The 22,278-nt window shown below is 37.7% G+C and overlaps 2 protein-coding genes across 4 annotated transcripts; both read left to right on the top strand.

The window, feature by feature from the left end:
• Positions 1 to 729: 729 nt before the first annotated feature.
• On the top strand, positions 730 to 17,783 carry LOC126848911 (serine/threonine-protein phosphatase 6 regulatory ankyrin repeat subunit A). Of its 3 annotated transcripts, XM_050590246.1 has the most exons (15): positions 730 to 1,117; positions 1,566 to 2,041; positions 2,265 to 2,366; positions 3,986 to 4,087; positions 4,454 to 4,570; positions 6,279 to 6,479; positions 7,675 to 8,058; positions 8,344 to 8,664; positions 8,785 to 10,012; positions 10,307 to 10,482; positions 10,795 to 11,223; positions 12,244 to 13,276; positions 14,078 to 14,194; positions 16,062 to 16,329; positions 16,701 to 17,783. In XM_050590246.1, exons 2-15 carry the CDS (start codon positions 1,718 to 1,720, stop codon positions 17,167 to 17,169), a joined length of 5,271 nt encoding a protein of 1,756 aa, XP_050446203.1. In that variant the 5' UTR covers positions 730 to 1,117; positions 1,566 to 1,717; the 3' UTR covers positions 17,170 to 17,783. The 3 variants fall into 3 exon arrangements, with proteins under 3 accessions (XP_050446203.1, XP_050446201.1, XP_050446202.1); XM_050590244.1 differs by lacking the exon at positions 14,078 to 14,194 and having other exon boundaries at positions 16,701 to 17,782; XM_050590245.1 differs by lacking the exon at positions 14,078 to 14,194 and having other exon boundaries at positions 730 to 945; positions 16,701 to 17,782.
• LOC126848949 (short transient receptor potential channel 6-like) lies at positions 17,457 to 22,214 on the top strand. Its single transcript, XM_050590350.1, has 5 exons — positions 17,457 to 17,470; positions 20,995 to 21,122; positions 21,207 to 21,355; positions 21,568 to 21,733; positions 21,994 to 22,214. Coding segments are annotated over exons 1-5 (660 nt in total). The 5' UTR covers positions 17,457 to 17,469; the 3' UTR covers positions 22,210 to 22,214.
• The last annotated feature ends 64 nt before the right edge of the window (positions 22,215 to 22,278 follow it).

Consider the following 22,278-nt stretch of genomic DNA (forward strand, 5'->3'; position numbering starts at 1 on the left):
TATATATTGTCTTTTTTTGAAAAAAAAGAAAAAAAATATATATATATATATATACATGTAAATAGATAAGACGTTGCGATATAATGATTTTTCTAACGCGATATCGTCACGCGCTGTTATTAATAGATTTAAATTGATGTAGTATCATGTTAAATAAATAAAAAATGTAAACATTGATACTGGGGTCATTTATAATATTTTTTTTTTCATATAGATACTGCTTATCAATTTAAATTAGCTATGAAATACACTTGTCGCAATAAAAAATAATTGACTATGTTTGTGAAATAAATATCGTAAATTTTTTACTCTAAATCAGTACAAACTATAATTGACACGAGAAACTATGTGTTTAAATATAAAAAAGAACTATTATCTATGATTTAAATAAAACTCGCAAAATAAAAGCTCAATTTTTCAATGCTTAAAGATCTTATATCTTATAATATTATTTAAGTATTTTCTCGATAGTACCTAAAAAAAAAATATTTTATTTAACATATGAGGGACAGTTTTCAAAACTAATTAGTTCGCGGGAGTATTCTTCAACTGTATTAATGATAAGAACGTGATAAGTAACTTATCACGTTCTTATCATATTTTCCTGCACTTCGAAAGTATATCATCGGAGCAGAATATTAGGGAAGCAAAAAATAGATGACCACATGAGCAAGTCTTTTTAATCTTAAGCGAGCGAAAGCGAAGAGGAATTGAGGGACGTTATTCAGAGTCCGGTGAATTCGAGATAGACGGATAGCGTGCCTGCCAGGCTGGTCCGGAAGTCGCGTGTCGACGGCAGCCATAACAGCCCCTCCAGCGACTCTCGCCCTTCCGCGACCCGAACCACCACCTCTTGTCTGATTTCCTTAGCTGCTACCAACGACGACTAGCACGGCCTACCACGAGATTAGCTCATGTGTGCGAGAGCTCTGCAATCCGTGCAGAGTAAGCAAGTATTGGTGTAACGTTACTCTAATGAAACACCGAGAACGAGTCGGCGATTGGTCGATTCTACCGAGGCCTGAAGGAAAAGCAACCCTCTCTCTTCTTCGCTACCCTCTCGATTACGTAGCGTCTTCAGAATCGCTAGACTAACCGTGCCGTTAACACTTGCTTGGTACCGTAATATTTTTATTCGAATAATAAAATAATTAACAGTGTGTCGAATCATGTGAAGATCTGTCATTCGTGTTAGAACGATATTGTCACATGAAATGCGAGGAAGAATATATCCAATAGGAATCATTAGAAACATTATTATGTTTTACTCAACAATTAGCTAAGAGCCATTTACCCGTGTACACATTTCTATATAATACTTATAAAAATATTAATCAATATATTAAAATTATATAATATTATATATCGTATTTCTGTTATTGGAACAAATTGCAAGTGATTCGAAATATGCATACGTCGCGTTTGTTTACAGATATATATTCGATTTACCGAATTATTATTTCCTCTCAATAAAACGAAATTACTTTTCCCCGCATTAGCGTGAAATCTCTCGAAATTGTTATGTGATAAATGTGAGCATTATTTTATACTTTCCATTTGTCAAGTGTTCCACGTCGCATTACACAAAGTATCTATCTGGTGGCCGTTTATTCCTTGCTGTTCCCGTGTATCGTTAACGATGTGCAGTTTCAAACGAGAGTGAGTCACTTGAGCAAATCATGCTCGCGTTTCGCGCGAAGGGATCCTACGGTATAGCATGAGCAGTAACACCAAGAAAGCACCGGGAGGCAAGGACGACAAGAAGAATCCTTCCAGCAAAGAGGAGAGCCCGTCGGGCGGTAAGGACGATGGTGGTTCAGCCGGAAGCAATGGGGGCACGGCTGGAGGAGAGCCGTCGCAACCCGGAAGCAAGCCTAGCTCAGCTGGCGCGACCGCCAGAGAAGGGGCCCAAAGACTTCTGGCCCTGGCGGCACGCGGCGAGTGGGCCCCCGTGGACCAGCTGCTCAAATCTCTGGAGAAGACGGTGCAAAGTGCGGGGGAGGATGGCTTCATCGTGCCGCTCGCCGGTGTTCTGGACCCGGTCAGTCCATATGATTGCTGAGAAAAATGTTTTTAGTACAAAGACAAAATTAATGTACTTAAATAAGAAAAGTAATCGAAAGAATGTAAAATTCTTATGTGGACAAAATAGATTCTTTGCGCGATTTATTCTTAGAAAATTTTAGAAAGAAATTTTGGATTGCATAAGGTCACATTACGTAGCAAATTTGTATGCTTCTATAGGGAGACTTTTAAATTTGCAGGTGACGGGGATGACGCCGTTAATGTACGCAGTGAAGGACAACCGCAGCGCTCTCCTCGATCGGATGATTGAGCTCGGATCTGACGTGGGCGCCAGAAACAACGCAAGTACTCCATAATCACGAATTAAAAAATAATCGAGAAAGAAATTTATCTGTTAATAACAAACAATTAAAAAAGGAAATATGATGTACAATCTCATAAAAAAAAAAAACACGACCAAACAAGACGTACGTTTTTCGAAAAATATTCCATTTGAAAAGGAAAATTTGATTCATTGCCTTTTGTTTATTCATTGCCGTCGCGATAAGTTCTCATGTTAGAATTATGTGGCACTGGCACGTAATAACAAAGGTGACGCGTGCCACGAAAGCTACAGCTAATGATTAGGCAATTTATGCTAAGTCAAGTCACTCGTGGAAGTAGAGGGAAAGAGCAAGTAGAGAGTATTGCGTGAAGGAGGGCCAAGGTCAAGGAGCTTATACTTACTGACCGAATGGATAAGACGGGTAAATAAGCGTAGTTTTTCCGGCATTTCCCATGACTTTCAGAAGCTTACAGAAGCACGTTGTATAATTGACCTTCTTTCCGTTATAATCAAACGTAGTATTAATACGATAAGGATTTTAATAGGGTTTTTCAAAATCAATATTACTGCGCAATTGTACCGGCAACATTTTCAATGACTTTCAGAAGGTTACATCAAACACGCTATATAATTAAACCTCCGTCAGGCGCAAAAAGCTATTGCAAATAAAATTTTTTGATGACTAACCATAAAGCTGCTACTTTAATCTATTCTAAAAATTGGACTACTTTCGTTGAAGCGGCTGACTGACCTACTTATCTCTTTACACGTGTACACGTCTTGTTCATTTGATCAGTAAACATAAGTTCCTTAACCTTGGCTTTCCTTCACGCAATCCTCGACTTGTATCCCTCTCTTCTCGAATGTCTTGATTTTGTTAGGATTGCGACCTAATCATTAATTGTAGACGTTTCATGGCATTGTCGCAGCTATCAATTGCTTTATTTAAAATCTCCTCATTATAAAATTGTATTGCATGTCGACATATAAGATGTGACATATATCCTCTTTTAATTTTTTATTTAATTGGATAATTAAGATTATGATTCTCGTTATCTCATACAAATGTAAAAAATAAATATTTCAGTAATATAATTGGCATTACTTCCGTTACTTACGTTATGTCACAATGTTGATAGTTTCATAAAAAAATGTTATAAAGATGAGCATTAACAATGCACTTTACATACGTTATGCAAGACGTTATGTACTCGCTACTATCGATTTACTGCCACTCCCATGATGATTGTGATATAATTTTCAAATAGAATGCTGATATATGATACACGTGATCGAAAGTCTGAGATCTATCGTTAAAGGCTAGCCCGAATTTGTGGGTGCGGCAGAGCAAAACTTTGATGGCTTTTATTATCCCTTCATAAAAATCTGTTATGAATCAACGAAATATTCGCGTTAATCAAATCGTGTTTTTCAAATATCGCTTTCTCACAAATATTTAAAAAGATTGATAAAGTTAAATAGTTAATTGTGCAATTAATTAAAAATGTTATATATATTGTTTCTCGGAAAAAAAAATAAAATTAATTTTATAATCAAGCAAATTTATGTATATGATTTTCTGATAAATAAATACTTTCTGGAATGTGAAATATTTTATCAGCACATTTTCTGCAGGATAATTATAATGCTCTCCATATCGCTGCTATGTATTCGAGGGAGGACGTTGTTAAGTTATTGCTGTCCAAGAGAGGCGTTGATCCCTATGCTACGGGAGGGGTACGAATAAATATTCATTCTCGCAATCTTTAGACAGAAGTTTCAAAGAGATCTATTGCAATAATTATCTGATACAAATACGTGTGTACTGAAAGAGATTATGCTATTCTGTAAAATATAGATTTACTTTTAATAATTTCAAAAGATTTATTAATTAAGATTTATTTAAAAAAATTTAATTTTCTACTTTTTTGAATATAAAAATAACAGAATAAATTCTGTTACTATTTTAGTTTAACTCTATTTCAATATCAGAATCACAATTATAGAAGCTTGAATTATCGCGTAAATTCTACAAAAAGAAAAAAAAAATATTTTACTTAATCTCACATGAAATATCTATAATTTCTTGAAACTTATCTATAGCCAAGGCAACAAACGGCGGTTCATCTGGTGGCGTCAAGACAAACGGGCACTGCGACGTCGATTCTACGAGCTTTACTAGGCGCTGCCGGACGAGATATCAGATTAAAGGTCGACGGGGTAAGCGTAGCGAGCAATATTTCACAAACTTGTGCAATAAGTTTAATTTAATGATAATTAAAATAAAATTAAATGTTTTATTTTTCGGGGAACGATCAAAAAATTATCGTCGAGTCGCGCCGATCATCTCGGTATCCAGGACGAATTTTAATTGTGCGACACCACGGTAAATTTTCGTTGGCCCCAAAACTTCAATAAATTGAAGTTTTGGAAGATGGAGGTTTTTCTGCAGTAAGCCGCGGCACGATGCTCCCATTTCGCGTCTCTCGCGTGACAGGTGCCGCGAAATCGCTACCTGGTACCAAACGGCACCATAAATCTTCTCCAGTTTGCTTTTTCCATCCTGTCTTTTGCTCTCTCTCTTGCTCTCTGTCATACATTCTGTCGCAATAGTACGACGCCACCGATCCGGACGCGTCGACGAATGCCGACAGTCACGACGATCCTCGTTCGTTTATAGGAAAAGACAATAGCCATGATATATCAAGATGATATGCGCATATTTAGGTGTACAAAATTGACAAAATTATATAAGATATTATATAAGAAATAATAAATAAATAAAATTATATAAGATAATAATATAAGATTTATAATCGCAGGTGCAATTGGTTTACAGAAAGTCGAGGGAGACACGAACAATACTCTTGACTCTTAATGAAGACGCACACTTTTATTAAATTAATGTCAGAGCTTTTTTATTCACATAAAAATTTTCAAACAATCTTTATATTTTTTGTTTTGATACACAACATTCACACGTACAATATATACACAACACAAAACGTTTTTATACACAGGGTTACGTTAACACAGATTTCACGATATCGTCGATTTTACTAAATCATGATGGACTAGAAGTGCTACTTGTAATGCGGTTTGATACTTTATTCTTGCTCGTAAGTTGACTGTCGTCAGACTAATTGAAATTCGACGGTCTCGATCACCCTATCTTCGATTTTTACATGGATTTGTCGCAAATTGTAGCGATCGACGGGTGTTAGTATCAAGGATAAAAGATCGATATGTTTGCCTAAATAAGGGCATTGAAACTACTTGTTGTTCTAACACGCACAAAGTTTTTGTCTGTGAGTTGAGCTTTGAAAGAAGGGGGGAGGGAGAGAATCACCGACAAAGCATTCAAAACATGAAAAGAAAGACTTTTCAGAATAATGCACCGCAGATTTTTTCCTTCATATTTTAGTTATTAATTGTTAGATCAATAGATAGTAATATTGAGGGCATGCTATTACAAGGAATTTCAAACAAACATGAAGAATATTCGTGTTATCCGTCACGATAATATCTATTGAGAGATTTCTTATATGAAAAATTGGTAACAATATATTTCTAGATGCTTCTTCTCTTATAACAGTTATTATAATTAATATAAATTTTTTCTACTAGAAATTTTTCTTATAAAGCGTAAATTGAAAACATTTATAAAATTAAAAAAAAATCATACAGACGGTAAAATAAAATGAAACATTATTCTTTAAATTTCTTGGAAGTAATAATTATTATGTAAATTATCCAAAGTATTAAAGTAAATTAAAACGTGTTTCTCTTCTTACATTTATGTCATTTAAAAATTTTTTTTCCGTTTTATATAAGTACATAATTATTCGTATATTACGAGTGTCTTTTTTTCGCAGAAAAAAATGTTTTAATCTTAACAATTCTTTTCAAATCTCATTTCTTGTCACAGAAAGGAAAAATACCTCTTTTGCTAGCAGTCGAGGCTGGCAATCAGTCGATGTGCCGGGAACTTCTCTCACAGCAAGCGCCTGATCAACTTCGAGCCACCACTCCATCAGGTGATTCTGCGCTGCATTTGGCCGCTAGAAGAAGAGACATTGACATGGTGCGGATCCTAGTAGATTATGGCGCGCCCGTCGACATGCAAAATGTACGTTAAATTACGTTAAATATATGTTAAAAGCACGAAGATCCTAAATGAAGCGAAAAATTAAGCCGGTAATTGGATCGTGTCGTTCAAACTTTGGCGAATACATAAGTACTTTCAAGTTCGTAAATTATAGGTCGCAATGCAAACTTTTACTGTTTCTCAACAAACTATTATGCGCAATGTTCTTAATCTTTTTTTCCACAATGTCACTGTTGGAAAAAATTATTTCTTTTATTTCTTTTTGCGTAAAAGTAGATAATTTTAAAAATCCATTATAGATATATAAATATGTGTATAACAAGATATTTTTTATTAATTTCAAATTGATAGAATTAACAGAAATTTGATACAAAATTCACAAGGAAGCCATAAACTAAAGACATAGCATCAAGTATCTCATGTACTGTAGCTATCAATTCTATTCTACCTTTAAGCTTTAACGCTGCGGCAAATTAAATACAAAATTCGGCGAGATCGATCATATATAAGAGTGATTTACAAATTGTTGCAAATATCATTAGAAAGAACAGCAAATTTATGTACCTAAATGATTGAGAACATCACAATCGTAAAGTTTATAAAAAGATTTTGAAGATTATTTCTATTGTGTAATCGCATTCACTTACCTTACAAAATTATTTTACGATCCTTGACCTTTCTATTGCCAGCGCAGTTAAGACCTTTGGCATTGCTAAACACATTATTAATAATGTGTCTAGCAATGCAAAGGTCTTAATTGAGTCACACAAAAAAGTTGCGGGCACATGTATAGGAAGTATGCATGCGTAATAAGATCAACTGTCGCACTGCGTCGAGCAAGGATAATATTGTAGGCAGAATTAAATTTTCAGTCAACGACGAAACGTATTAAGAGAAGCTACCGGCATTAATCGCTCGTAAAAATTTTTATTCTCACATACGAAACAATAAATGCTATTAAGAAATAAGCTGATAATTAAAAAGTAATCATTATTTTTTATTTATACCAATCTGGTACAGATACAAAAGTGAAAATTTCTCTAATTTTTTAAATGTAAATATATTATATAATATAATATAATTTTTATATAAATATTTAAACTCAAGTCTCTCTATATACAGTCTTCTATTATAGAATTACGTGCGACGCAATGTTGAAAATAAAGCATTCGTACAATTCTATTTGAGAAATATCAGCATGCAGCATTTATTTCAGGGCGATGGACAAACTGCGTTGCATATAGCGAGCGCCGAAGGTGACGAAACTTTGGTGAAATATTTTTACGGTGTCAGAGCCTCCGCCTCGATCACCGATCATCAGGATCGAACGCCGATGCATCTGGCCGCGGAGAACGGCCACGCTTCCATCATCGAGCTGTTAGCCGACAAATTCAAAGCGAGTATCTTCGAAAGAACGAAAGACGGCTCGACTCTGATGCACATAGCGTCGCTGAACGGGCATTCGGAATGTGCCACTATGCTCTTCAAGAAGGGCGTGTATCTGCACATGCCAAACAAACGTGGCGCTAGATCTATTCACACGGCAGCGAAATATGGTCACGTGGGTATTATTAGCACTTTGCTGCAACGAGGAGAAAAGGTAAGTTATCTGTCATCGAAACTTATATGTGAAACTGCTTTTCTCTCGCGAATGGATACCATTATATACCACATATATATTTTTTAATTTTCTTATATATATATATATATATATATATATATATATATATACTATTATAATATTTCAAGTTTGTCAGAATTTTGCAAGAGAAGTTATGCCCAATTTATCGAGAGATTCGATTTATACAGTGCAATTTGAGAGATATTTTCTCTCGATTTAAATTTTAACTTAAATTTTTTATTCCTTTCGCGTTTTCTTAAACAGGTGGATGCGGTAACTAACGATAATTATACGGCACTCCATATAGCCGTGGAAAATGCCAAACCAGCTGTTGTGGAAACACTTTTAGGATACGGTGCGGAAGTGCACGTGAGGGGTGGAAAACTTCGGGAAACTCCGCTTCACATAGCCGCCAGAGTGCTCGATGGTGACAGATGCGCTCTGATGTTATTGAAGTCCGGAGCGGGACCTAATTTGACAACTGATGACGGCCAAACACCCGTCCACGTAGCAGCCAGTCACGGGAATTTAGCAACGCTTCTTTTGCTTCTCGAGGATGGCGGAGATCCTATGTTTAAATCGAAAGTACGTCGACGAAACAATATCTCCAATTCCAAAATTTTTTTATATACTTATATAATGTTACAGTGATTAAACAGTTAACTTAATCAATAACATAACAAACAATAATAATTTTCCTTACAGAACGGAGAGACTCCCTTGCATTTAGCTTGCAGAGGTTGCCGGGCGGATGTGGTTCGGCAATTAATAGAATTTGTAAAGGAAACAAAAGGTCCAGAAGTGGTAACCGCTTATGTGAACAGTCTGACAAACGACGGTGCTAGCGCTCTTCATTACGCCGCTCAAATCGAACCTTCGGAGGTCATTATTCCCGGTGACGATCGCGCCGTCGTGCGCGCTCTTCTCGACAGCGGCGCGGATGTCTCGTTGCAAACCAAACAGGCTCAGGAAACGGCGTTTCATCACTGTGCTCTCGCGGGCAACAACGAGATTCTGGAGGAGATGATCAGCCGGATGTCGTCGACGGAGGTGCAAAAGGCCTTGAACCGGCAGAACGCCGTGGGTTGGACACCGTTGCTGATTGCCTCCAATCGAGGTCATATGGAACTGGTGACAACTCTTCTCGCCAATCATGGCAGAGTCGACGTGTTCGATCTCGAGGGTAGATCCGCTCTGCATTTAGCCGCCGAACACGGCTACTTACAAGTGTGCGACGCGCTGTTGGCGAACAAAGCTTTCATAAATTCCAAGTCTCGCGTGGGAAGAACCGCCCTGCACCTCGCCGCTATGAACGGTTATACTCATCTCGTACGTTTTCTCATCCAGGATCATGGCGCTGCAATAGACGTGCTAACTCTCAGGAAACAGACTCCCCTTCATCTGGCGGCGGGCGCCGGCCAGTTGGAGGTCTGCAAACTTTTGCTGGATCTCGGTGCCAATATAGATGCCACGGACGATCAGGGACAGAAACCGATCCATGCCGCGGCTATGAACAATTACGCCGAAGTAGTGCAACTCTTTCTTCAGAGGCATCCAAGTCTCGTGATGGCTTGCACCAAGGATGGCAACACTTGCGCCCATATCGCCGCGATGCAAGGCAGCGTCCGAGTGATCGAGGAACTGATGAAGTTTGATAGACAGGGCGTGATAACCGCCAGGAATAAATTGACAGACGCGACACCATTGCAACTGGCGGCGGAAGGCGGACACGCCGAAGTAGTGAAGGTTTTAGTTAGAGCCGGAGCGTCCTGCTCTGACGAGAATCGTGCGGGTTTCACCGCGGTTCATCTAGCGGCTGAATATGGTCATGGCCAGGTACTTGAAGTAATGAGATCGTCGCAGTCTCTTAGAATAGTTAGCAAGAAGCTGGGCGTCACAGCGCTTCACGTTGCTGCTTATTTTGGGCAAGCTGGTTAGTAAAAATATGGCAGTAGAAATATCATTCTTATCTAGGGATTATCAATAATCACTACGTTAATAATAATTACATTATTAATTAATTACATTCAAAAAATTAAATATATTTAATTGGAATAATTTTTACATATTTTTTATAATTTTGCTAATAAGATGATAGTGGAAGTCTGATTTTGATAATAAAAAGCTAAATAAACTTGTTAGTGCAAGTATAATTTTTTTACGAAAAATTTTACATGCTTACATGTAGCGAATAAAGTTATTAACAAATCGATTCAATTGATTTTAGATACGGTTAGAGAATTACTAACTCATATACCTGGAACTGTAAAATCTGATCCACCAACCGGAGGATCTCTGGTAGGAGAATTAGGAGCCGAATCTGGCATGACTCCTCTTCATCTTGCTGCTTATTCTGGAAACGAGAATGTCGTGCGACTTCTCCTTAATTCTGCTGGAGTTCAGGTAATATGACAAAATTTTTTAAATTAATCATGAATTTTTAGTCGTGTAATATTTTACATAATATAATTCTCTCTCACATATAATCCTAATTCATGATTTTACTGAAAGATGAAATTTTTTATCAAGATATCTGTAATAAATAATAAGATATCTAAATAATATTCTAACACGATGTTCCCACATATAGTTAGCCAAACAAATTAAAGAGTCCAACGCTACAGCGATTCAATCGCTAATTCTTACGTGAATATGTAAGAATTAATTTTAAAATTAAGAAAAAATTAAATTTACATCAGCTTTACAAACTTGAAGGTAGACGCGGCGACGACGGAAAATGGATGGAACCCTTTGCATCTGGCTTGTTTCGGCGGCCACATAACTGTCGTGGGTCTATTGCTAAGCAGATCGGCGGAGCTGCTGCAAAGCGCGGATCGTTACGGCAAAACGGGATTACACATCGCGGCTACCCACGGTCATTATCAAATGGTGGAGGTTCTCTTGGGCCAAGGAGCGGAAATAAACGCGACCGACAAAAATGGCTGGACACCGCTGCATTGCGCGGCACGCGCCGGTCATCTGGATGTTGTGAGGCTGCTTGTAGAAAGCGGTGCATCTCCAAAAAGCGAGACGAATCTTGGCTGCGCGCCGATCTGGTTCGCCGCGTCCGAGGGTCACAACGATGTGCTCAAGTATCTCATGGAGAAAGAGCACGATACGTACGCTCTCATGGAAGATAGAAGGGTAAGGTGCTTGTAATTAATAAGCAAAATAACATGGAACTCTGAGGAAAAATAAAATCTCTCAAACAGAGACGCTTTACAAACGTCAGGTTTTTTCTTTTTTTCTTTTTTTCCTTCACTAACTCTGGATTTTATATTTTGCAATATGATAATCGTAAAATTACGTAAAGTACGACGACTAATAATTATTTAATGTATAACATACAACTATCTAATTTTAAAAAAATTGAAAAGTTCTTTTTTGATGAAAAAGTTTCTGTCGTGGATATCACGATTTAATTAAAAAACATTTTTTTTTTATGATAAATTCAGCATCATATAACAATAATTTCGTATTTTGTTTATGTTAAGGACTAGGTATTATATTTTTAAAATTCCCAAAACGTAGTAGCATTTAATGGGATCAAGAGATGTACGACATTTAGAAAGTTTACTCATTTTCTCAGACAAAGTCGGTAAATCGAACTAATAAATTTGTGCTTTAATGTTAGGTATGCACGCGAGGTATAGTTACGCCGGCTTCGTGATCGAAAATTTATTCAAATACACGCGTCCCGCTCAAATAATTTTAAAACAAGATCAGTATCATTATTGTTTAAAATCCCACAGTGATACCGTTATAGAAAACTTTACTGTAATACGATTAATTAAGCTTCATGGTAATTAAACAAAGCATAATCATAGACTAGAATTATACATCCATAACACATGATATTTATCTAGATTAATTTCATCTTAATTTAAAATAGAATGTCTAAGAATTGTAAAATAATGTTTTTCTAATTGTAAAATGGTACAAAAAATTTAGAACGTTTCATTTAGAAAAAAAATTTTTTTAAATTATATAATAATAAAAAATATAAAAAAATTTGTATATATAAATATAGAATACAATGATAGAATATGATTAAAGAAATTGTTATTTAATAATTGTTATGGCAATATCAAGAACATAACATCGTAGATACTTTCTTCTTTTTTCATTCAGTTTTTTAATTCGAGCAAACTATTGCATTTACAGTTTGTTTACAACATGATGGTCTGCAGCAAGAGTCACAACAATAAACCGATAGAGGAGTTTGTTCTGGTGTCGCCCGCGCCCGTGGATACGGCGGCCAAGCTGTCCAATATTTACATGAAACTCTCCGAGAAGGAGAAGGAGCGCGCCAAGGATCTAATTGCGGCCGGGAAACAGTGCGAGGCCATGGCGACTGAATTGCTTGCTCTGGCAGCAGGCGCCGATTCGGCCGGCAGGATCTTGACATCGATGGATCGTCGAAACGTCGAGTTCCTAGACGTGCTGATCGAGAACGAGCAGAAAGAAGTAATCGCGCACACCGTGGTGCAGCGTTACCTGCAGGAACTTTGGCAAGGTAGCTTGAACTGGAACGCGTTTCGAACGATCCTGCTATTTATCGCCTTCATCATCTGCCCACCCGTCTGGGTGGTATTTGCTCTTCCGCTCGGGCACAAGTACAATAACGTGCCCATCATCAAGTTTATGTCGTATCTCACGTCGCACATCTATCTGATGATCTTTCTACTGCTGGTCGGCATCACGCCCATCTATCCGGTGGTGGTGAGAGCGAATCTGATACCATATTGGTATGAGTGGTGCCTGTTGGTGATGCTGTCAGGCCTGTTGCTGTTCGAGTTGACAAATCCTAGCGACAAGAGCGGTTTGGGCTGGATCAAGCTGGCAGTGCTACTCTTCGGCATATTCGGCGTGGCGTTTCACCTGATGGGATTCGTAATCGTCGAGAAAATCTACTGGCCAACCCTGCTCTACCTAAGAAACCAGCTTTTTGCCCTCAGTTTCCTTTTAGCTTGCGTGCAGATACTGGACTTTCTGTCGTTCCATCATTTGTTCGGGCCATGGGCGATCATTATCGGTAATCTTATGAAGGATCTCGCGAGATTTCTCGCGGTGTTGGCCATCTTTGTCTTCGGCTTCTCCATGCACTTCGTCGCGCTTAATCAAGCATTCAAGAACTATAAAACGCTACATGATGCGCGCCAGGATGAAAACAAATTGAGGCATCCATTCGAAGACGGTAAGTTTGAGATTCATATTTTCTATGTTTCCCCTTCTTCAATCGATCTCTTTTTTTTTACTGTATAATTTGACGCCAATCGAGAACTAGTGGCGCAGTTAATTGTATTTTTTACAGCTCCTTCCATCTATAAGACATATATATATATATATATATATATATATATATATATATATATATACATATATATGCATATATATGTGCACACATATATACTGTAGATACCGTAGATATATTATGTAGATACCTATATACGTAGGGTTAGATCTTAGATTGGCAATCGCTTCGAGGCGGTACTGATTTTATGAACAGGATGTAGATTGTGCTTTCGCCCACGCAAGTGCTAATTCGCGTGGGTACTAAAATAACAACACAGAGTTCCCTTTACATATTCCCTTACTGTAAATTGGTAAAAACCGCGTACCTTCCTATTCCCAGTATCAGTCTGTATCGAAAGTTATATAAAACTGATATAATCTCGATGAATTTAGATTTTTGACGTGACAAACGCATGTAACGTTAAAGTGAAACTTGCGTAAATTTTACAGGTTTTAGTGACTAGTTTATATCAGTTTATGAAAAAAAGATTTTCATTTTCCTCAAAAGCGTTTTCCATCCATCCGCAAAATTTACTCCCGTCTAAAAAGAAGAAGTCACTGATGCTGTGGAAATTCGCGCGCGCGATAGATATTTTTATAATTATTATTTATCAAGATTCCAAAGCGAGTCGGCTTTATATCGATCATACTCAGAGACATGCGGAACGATACGAAATCATAATCGAATGAATTACAATGATAGATATGTTGGCCAATGTTACGGAATGGATGATGGAGACGCCACCAACGGAGGCGCCTCCTCGTCGCTACGGCCGCTACAGGAAAAAGAATGAGTGTTGTGACGATAACGACAGAGATAGTAAGTTTTGTTGGCTGAGAAAGATTAATCAGAAGCAACCGAGCGGAAAATGAACTAAACAACAATCGCACACGCGAAACTGAATGCAGGACACGATCCATCTCGGTGTCGTCTCGTCTGCATCGTGCATTTGGCCAGTGTGTGTGCGTGTGTATGTTGTCTGCTGAGACTGCTGCCTGTTACAAATGAAAAAAAGAATAAAAAAGAGAGGAAATAGAAAAGATACGCAACGCCCGATATCTCTCTCTCATTCCTCGTTCATCTTGTATGCTGCGATTCGGAAGCGACAGTAAAAATATGAAGAGAGAAAGCGATCGATGGAGTTTGTTAACAATAATATCTCAATTATAATTATGACAATTATAATTATGTTATTTACACACACACACACATATAACACAAATATAACATATTGCAACATTAATCATTTATTTAAATTGTAGAATGTCAAAAAGATTTTCTAAATATATTTCTTTTTTTTTTTTTGCTCAGATCTAGACGTATCCGCGTCGCAGCTTACCGAATGAATATCTTATAGAGATCTCAAACAACGTTCTGTCTATGCAATTGATTAGATATCGATTAGCATTATTAGCCGGAGCATATGTGCTCTTATTTTCTTTCACAGCCTCTGTTCGTGTGCATCCCCATGTCTCGCTGTACGTATATGTCCATATATGTACATACATGAACGCACACATATGTATGTGTATGTACGTGTGTGTGTGTTTCTATGTAACTGTATATTATCTGTATTATTTAGTAGGTTATTAGAACCGTTCTATGCTAGTGGACGCCGATGTTGTCTCAATTCATGATGTGCATCAACGCACGCTCGTTTCATGTGTGATCATCGAGATCGATTTCATAGATCGTTCCATTCCATAAAAAAAATTACTCGTATTTACGTTTTTTTTTCTTTTTACACCGGATCGTTACAGGACAGCCTTTCGGGCTGAAGGAAAGATTTTTCCCTCCCCTCTCCCGTGTCCTTGCATGCAAGCAACATTTATGCGATATACATTGAGTCCACCTTTGAAGAATCGTAAGCCAGACATGCAAGGGGGGCGTGCATCTTTGAGCTGCATGCCGCATCTTTTTTTATCCACTACAAATATATATATATATATATATATATATATATATATATATGTGCGGTATGTTTATTTAAAATTTCCACCCGCGCCTTCCCCCTCTCTCATTCAGCACGGTACGCACGATTAAACACCGATTGTTTCGACCACTGATTGTCTCGGGAAAGAAGCGCATCGATAAAAACGGAACGCATCTCATCGTCCGTTCAGCAAGACTCTTGGTCGCTGGACTCGTCGCGTGTCCTGAAACACGCGGATTTCAACGCGTACATTTTCATCGTTCACGAGTAATCTTTTAGCGCGGGACGACGAATAAAAAAGAAAAAAAAAAAAGAGAAATGAATCACGCGAAGCGATTACATCCGAATCGGATGTAAAAGCAAGACGAATTCGAGCGATGAGGTTGAAAGATCGAGTGACAGTATGTACTCGATGATGAAACTGCAATCTGCAATTGAGAAATTGTCATGGCATGCATCCGGCGCATTAGTTCGCAGCTGCAGCTGCAGAGCATGATCAGAATCTATATAAAAAAGATGCATGAGCATGTTCGTTCCTCTGTTTGCTCGTTTGTTCGCTCGCTCGCTCGCTCGATCGTTCGTTATGGAATCTCTCACACGTGTGCATTCATATTACATATACAAAATAGCGGGTATCCACCACAGTAGTAGCCAGAATCTGTAATGGCACGAATGGCAATGAGCTAAAGAGAAAGAAAGAGCTCTTAGAGCTACCAAGAAAACGTCTTGTGTGTGTGTGCCTCGTAATTCCAGTAAAGATGAATCCGGTACTCGCCTTCGAGTATCTATTCTTCGCCGTCTTCGGACAAACGACCCACGGCGAGCTGAAGGTCGAGCACAATCAGCCGCAGTGGACCTCGGTCCTCTTCAAGTTGACCTTCGGCGTGTACATGTTGGTCTCGGTAGTGGTGTTGATTAATCTGCTGATCGCCATGATGAGCGACACGTATCAACGGATACAGGCGCAATCGGACATAGAATGGAAATATGGACTCAGTAAACTGATCCGTAACATGCACAGGTAAGCCCGCGATCTTTTAAGACCTGAATAAACGCGCGATTAACATATGATAACCGGGCGCTGGTTAAAATAGTATATCGAGTTATCTCTTACATCGTTCGCGACCCGGAGAACGTTAACGTTAAAAATAAAGTAACGTTATCTTTCGCTTTTCTTATTCGTGTTCATCCATCCCGCGTCTGGCAAAGTTCGGACCCTGTTCGAGCGGTTGTCGTTTGCTTTTATAAAGTTCGTCACATAATGTACGATACTATTTTTGTAGCCGTACTTTTGTAGCCGCGCGATCTCGATGCGGTCCCTTAAGTAGCTCGCTGTTAAGCATACGGGGTTAGCGGAGCACTCCGTGTAGGAAACGCGATTGCGTGTTACAGAACTACCACAGCTCCGTCCCCGTTAAACTTGCTCACCACCTGGACAGTGTACTTCATCAAGCTATGCAAGCAGCGCGTCGCTAAACGTAAACGGCCGTCGTTGGTGCACATGATGGGATTGCAGCACGCAACCAGCCGTTTATCGCCCAGATCGAAGATGGGAGCAAAATGGTTGGCTAAGGTTAAAAAAGGTCAAGTCCGTCCGAAGGACAGCATGACTCTCTCCGTGGTGCACCTGAGTCCGCTGGGCAGTCAGCTATCCTTCAATACAGCGACCAGAATAGAAAACGTAGTGGACTGGGACTCGATCAGAAAGAAGTATCTCGCCTTGACCGGCAACGAGCCTGAGAAGGAAGAGGCGGAAAAGGAGGAAAAGGGCGAAGAGGAGGAGAATGAGGACGAGAAAGGACAGACGGCTTCCAATGCTTCAACGATACCGGCGACGACGGTCCCAAATCTGCCCGTCTAATTATCCATCACGTCGGACATGCTGGACGCTAGTCTGCGCGTAAAAATGCAGCAGTGCGAGCAAACGAGCGATCAGATACAGTCGCGAAAGCGCGTTCCGCTATTATGTACTTAACAGAGACAGATTTAAATACAAAGTGCGCTGTAAAGAAGATATTTTTCACACATTCGCCAAGAATAATTTTTTACATAAAATCGTAAACCGCTACCGCAGACACACAAATATCCGACGATCGAGCGAGACCATCCACATAAAGGATCGATTCTTGCGCGACGACCGGCCTAGCATTTTAAGCATCTAAGTAAGTAAAGTCCCGACGTGATTTGCGAATCTCGTAGGAATGTATATGTATATAATTGATGTTGTTTGTCAGATATGAGTATGAAAACCAATTTTGTCGACACATCATCATATCCTTCTCTGTCACACGGCATGACCGGATAATGCCTGCGAATGTTAAACTTCCGCCACATCCGCTCGCTCGATGCTTCATTGAATGTTGAATCAATCATTCGTGACATCATAATTTTCACATTTCTTGCAGAATCTTGATTGACTAGTTGCGATAAAATTTTTTTTAGAGCCTCTTATTGTAAACATGAATTTAAATTAAATGAGACTTAATTTTTAAAAATCTATAAATATTTTTTTGTAGAACAAAATAGAAAGGATTTTTTGAGAGACTTAAATCTCTGTTGTTAACTTCAACATTTACGTGGTCGTTTTATAATAATAAATTATTACTGGCACAAATGTCTAAAGATGCATCATATAAAGGTATCTTGATTTTTCAGATGTTTTTTAAATAGTTGGAACAATTGCACGTAACATACATCACAATCTCCTAGTCTCTCTTATGTCTCATGTGCTTAAAATTAGAAACCTCCCCGTTAGAATAAAATGTGTTTCTCTTAGGACGCTTGGATCTTTTCTGACGAAAGAGCCAAAGAGTTTATGCGAATTGCAGCAAACACATACTTTGTATGGCTTGAAATCGATTCATTTTATGACGTTTGAAGTAGTAGCAACGTTAGCATGTATCTGAACAATGGCAGAGAACTTTGCATAAACTTTGTATATGCTCGCGCGTATTTACACGAGACACGTACATTAACACGTATTTACAGTCAGGATACCTCCCATATATGTGATCGAGTTGTTATTCTTCGCCATCTTTGGTCAGACGACACACGAACAATTAAAGGAAGAAAATTACCAGCCCGAGTGGACAAAGGTCTTCTTCAAGCTCGCCTTCGGCATTTACATGTTGGTGTCGGTGGTGGTGCTTATTAATCTCTTGATCGCCATGATGAGCGATACCTATCAGCGGATACAAGCTCAATCGGACATCGAGTGGAAATACGGATTAAGCAAGCTTGTTAGAAACATGCACAGGTAAGAAAATAATAGTTCTTAGAGGAAATAAAAAACGAAACAAGGGAGACAGTGAATGTAAAGAAGAGATAAACGACAATTTGTTGAGCGTCGTCGCATCTTTCGCACTAATAATCGATCCGAATTTCCGGCATGTAACAGGGCCACCACGGCACCGTCCCCGCTGAATCTCTTGTCTACATGGATCACGTACTTCTGCAAGCTCTGCAAGAAACGCTTCACCAAGAAACAACGGCCCTCTTTGATGCACCTGATGACCAGCACTCGCATGTCCCCTCGCTCTAGAATGGGGGCAAAATGGCTGTCCAAAGTGAAGGGAAGACAAATCGGGCACAAGAATAGTGTCGCCTTATCAGTCACTCATCTGAGTCCACTCGGAAGCCAATTGTCCTTCAGAAACACCACTAGAATCGACAATGTTGTCGACTGGGAAGTCGTTAGGCGCAAATACAGGGACCTGTACGGCGAGAAGATCGAGGAAAAACCGGAAGAAAACAAGGAGTCGACAGAGATAAGTCCGCTGGCGGCCTTGGAGGGATCGAGCGACACGAAGTTGCTTGGTGCTTGAATGTCGAAAGGAAACGTTGGAGAAGGAGATATATTTACCGACAATATTCTATATAACTCTCGCGGCAGAAACAGAAAAGGATTCTCGCTTTTGCGGATCCGCCGCTTTAAATGCGCAGCTAAATCGCATACATTTATATACTTGTACATATCATCGCGTATAACGCGTGAAGATCCTTGTCAATATCTTTGAAATAAACGTCTAGTTTGATCTTATTTTGCTTGTTATTATTAAGCTAGCAAACCCGCTCCTTGTGATCCATAGTCTAATCGATTGCCTGTACCACGTTTTAGAGACTACCATGGGGAATACCCGTATGCATAGGAATCGTTCTACGTCACGTTTGACGGTTAGTCTTTCTCTCTCATTAACATTATTAATATAATTATAAATCTTTCTCTTTCCCACTTGGAATGTTTTATCGATTATGTACATATGTATTTTACATATATATATACATATACATATATATATATATATATATATATATATATATGTATATGTATATATTGCGCGATATTACGAAAGATTCTCTTGCAATACGATGCACGCGCCGATCATTATGCCTGCATCATATTGCTCACGATATTCTCGCGTAATGTATCGATGCGCTCGGTACACATATCTACAAGATGTATATTCATACATGGGGCTGCGAAACCGCGATATCACATTAGAACTGCCTTCAAAGCTCACGTCATTATATACATACACATACACATAAAATTGATGTGTAGCATGTATATTCGCTGATACGTTGATTGTGAAATTGAATAAAGTTGTACGCGCCTACTGGATTTATCTCTCATGTGCACATTGTAAAGTTCAGCCAGCACGCATCATCGAAATGCCCTGTAAAAAATAGTTAAATTAAAATGAATTCTCAAAGGGATTCATTTCTGTACACAATGAATTTTTTAAATCAGACTTTAATTTAGAAATTATATGTGAATTTGCTTCTAATCTTTTTTCTATCAAATGTGGAATAAATAAATATACTTATTTACAATATATAGAAATATTACTTTCATAATTATTAATTTTATATAGAACTTTTACTATAGAAATTGATTTTCCTTTCAAGTTTCGTTTGATTGTCAAATATCATGAAAATAAAATGTGCATTTATAGAGGAAGAAAAAAAAATTTAAGATTTCTAGAATTCACACATTCATAATATTTATAGACTAGAAATTTTAGAGAAAAAAATTTCTCTGTCAATTTTTTTTAATTTCTCTATCTTATGCAGGGTGCATAAAAGCGACTCGAAATGCAGTTCTCATGTTGCAAGCCGCATTCATCTCATCCATCTTACATTTGAATGTGTTTACAAATTTTCTCACCGATATGAACACCTTCGCAATTTATTACTCAGTGTTTATTATCATCGAAAAATCTATACTGCGTTATTCATCTCATCGCATGTTTTAAATTTTATAAAGCTCGCTGATTTTTTCTTCTGATGGATCAATTTTTACTAAAGAAACAAATAATACAGTTGACTATCGTCAGCATGAATCTTTACAGAGTTTAATAGTCTAAGAAAAAAATGTAAATATATACATATTTCTATATTATACAATTTTTCTGCTTATAGCCAGAATGAAACGACGAATCATAGTAACACATGACTTTTATTTCGTATCAGAACTGTGCGAAATTTCTGCAATTCTAATGCAATATATCTAATAATAAGAATAGCTATTAGTTATAAACACATACTAACTCAGTTGTACTATACCGCTGTATATTAGCATAGGAAAAAATCTATGATTTTTAATAACGTATATGCGTACATATGCAATACAAATAAGTAAGATATCGCTATAATTTATTTAATTTATTTTTTTCTTTTTGCACAGTGAAAGTTAGTGCAATCGATATCACGGAGAATCTTTTCTTCGCCATTTTCGGCAAAAAAGACACTGAAGACTTTACAATTTCGTCCAGAAAGAAAGAGCAGCCAAAGTGGACGGTTTATCTATTCAAGGTGGGGAACCAATATTGCATTATACATTTGCCTTAAAATTTATGTATCCATATATGTAACATATAATTATTTTTGTTCCTGCAGATATCATTCTCTTTATACATGCTTGTCAGCGTTATAGTATTGATTAATTTATTAATTGCTATGATGAGCGATACGTATCATAAAGTGATATCACAGAGTGATATCGAATGGAAGTATGGTCTTAGCAAGCTAATACGTAAGATGCAAAAGTAAGTAAGATTATTTTAAATTAAATAAAAATTAAGATTTTGTTGTTTTTAATAATTATATGGCGATAATTGTATTTCTTAATTTCCAACATCTTTAATCAGGGAGAGAGCTTTCATAAAAAATTTAAAATGTGTGATTTTTCACCGAGTTTTTACCGGGAATTTGAAAATCTTTATTGTGATTTTATCGCGTCAATTTTATTTTTTTCAAGAACGAGAACTGCGCCAATCCCATTAAATCTTATTACCACATGGGTTGAGTATTTGAAGAGTGTCTATGTAAGAAAACGAATTGCAAAGCAAAAGATTGGCAGGTCCCATGGATACATAGAACCCAATATGCATCAAAATGACTTTCCGAAATATCCACTTTCTGCCGTACGTAAATATATACTAGATATACTTAGATATGCTCAAAGATACTCTGGGAGATGTATCGATGCAATTCATAATTATTTAGCCGCAAAAATTTTCATTTTTATTTTTATTATTTATATATTATAAACATGTTATAATTTATTAATATTTATATTGTACGGATATCATTACTTATTTCAAAGTTTTAAAAATGTCCAGTTATCTTTGAAGATGTGCAATTTATTAAATAAATTCCGGGAATTTGTATCTGTTCTTTTTAGAATAATAGAGTACTTCCATTATCACGAACGAAGGACAGCGTCAATTTTTCATTACTCCAATCGAGTCCGGCCAACAGTCAAAGTTCCTTGAATAATATTTCGAGGATAGACAACGTCGTCGACTGGGATACAATTCGTCGAAAATATCGCATGCAGTTTTGCGACGAAATCGAGAAACCGTCCGATGGAGTAGCAAAGCTTACTGGAATGGCTTAAACAGTAAATTCTATGCAACATATATGTGCAATAGGCGTCACGCTTCTATTTTATATCGTAATGCGTATA

This window comes from Cataglyphis hispanica, chromosome 4 (assembly GCF_021464435.1).
Source record: "Cataglyphis hispanica isolate Lineage 1 chromosome 4, ULB_Chis1_1.0, whole genome shotgun sequence".
NCBI lineage: Eukaryota > Metazoa > Arthropoda > Insecta > Hymenoptera > Formicidae > Cataglyphis > Cataglyphis hispanica.

What these genes read in the sequence shown, in the direction of transcription:
- LOC126848911 (XM_050590246.1), top strand. Translation starts at nt 1,718, where the DNA reads ATGAGCAGTAACACCAAGAAAGCACCGGGAGGCAAGGACGACAAGAAG. An exon ending in ATCCCTATGCTACGGGAGGG is followed by an intron (nt 4,088 to 4,453) that starts GTACGAATAAAT and finishes ACTTATCTATAG; the next exon opens with CCAAGGCAACAAACGGCGGT. An exon ending in CTCTCATGGAAGATAGAAGG is followed by an intron (nt 11,224 to 12,243) that starts GTAAGGTGCTTG and finishes TTGCATTTACAG; the next exon opens with TTTGTTTACAACATGATGGT.
- LOC126848949 (XM_050590350.1), top strand. An exon ending in GGACGGTTTATCTATTCAAG is followed by an intron (nt 21,123 to 21,206) that starts GTGGGGAACCAA and finishes TTGTTCCTGCAG; the next exon opens with ATATCATTCTCTTTATACAT. An exon ending in CGAAATATCCACTTTCTGCC is followed by an intron (nt 21,734 to 21,993) that starts GTACGTAAATAT and finishes TGTTCTTTTTAG; the next exon opens with AATAATAGAGTACTTCCATT.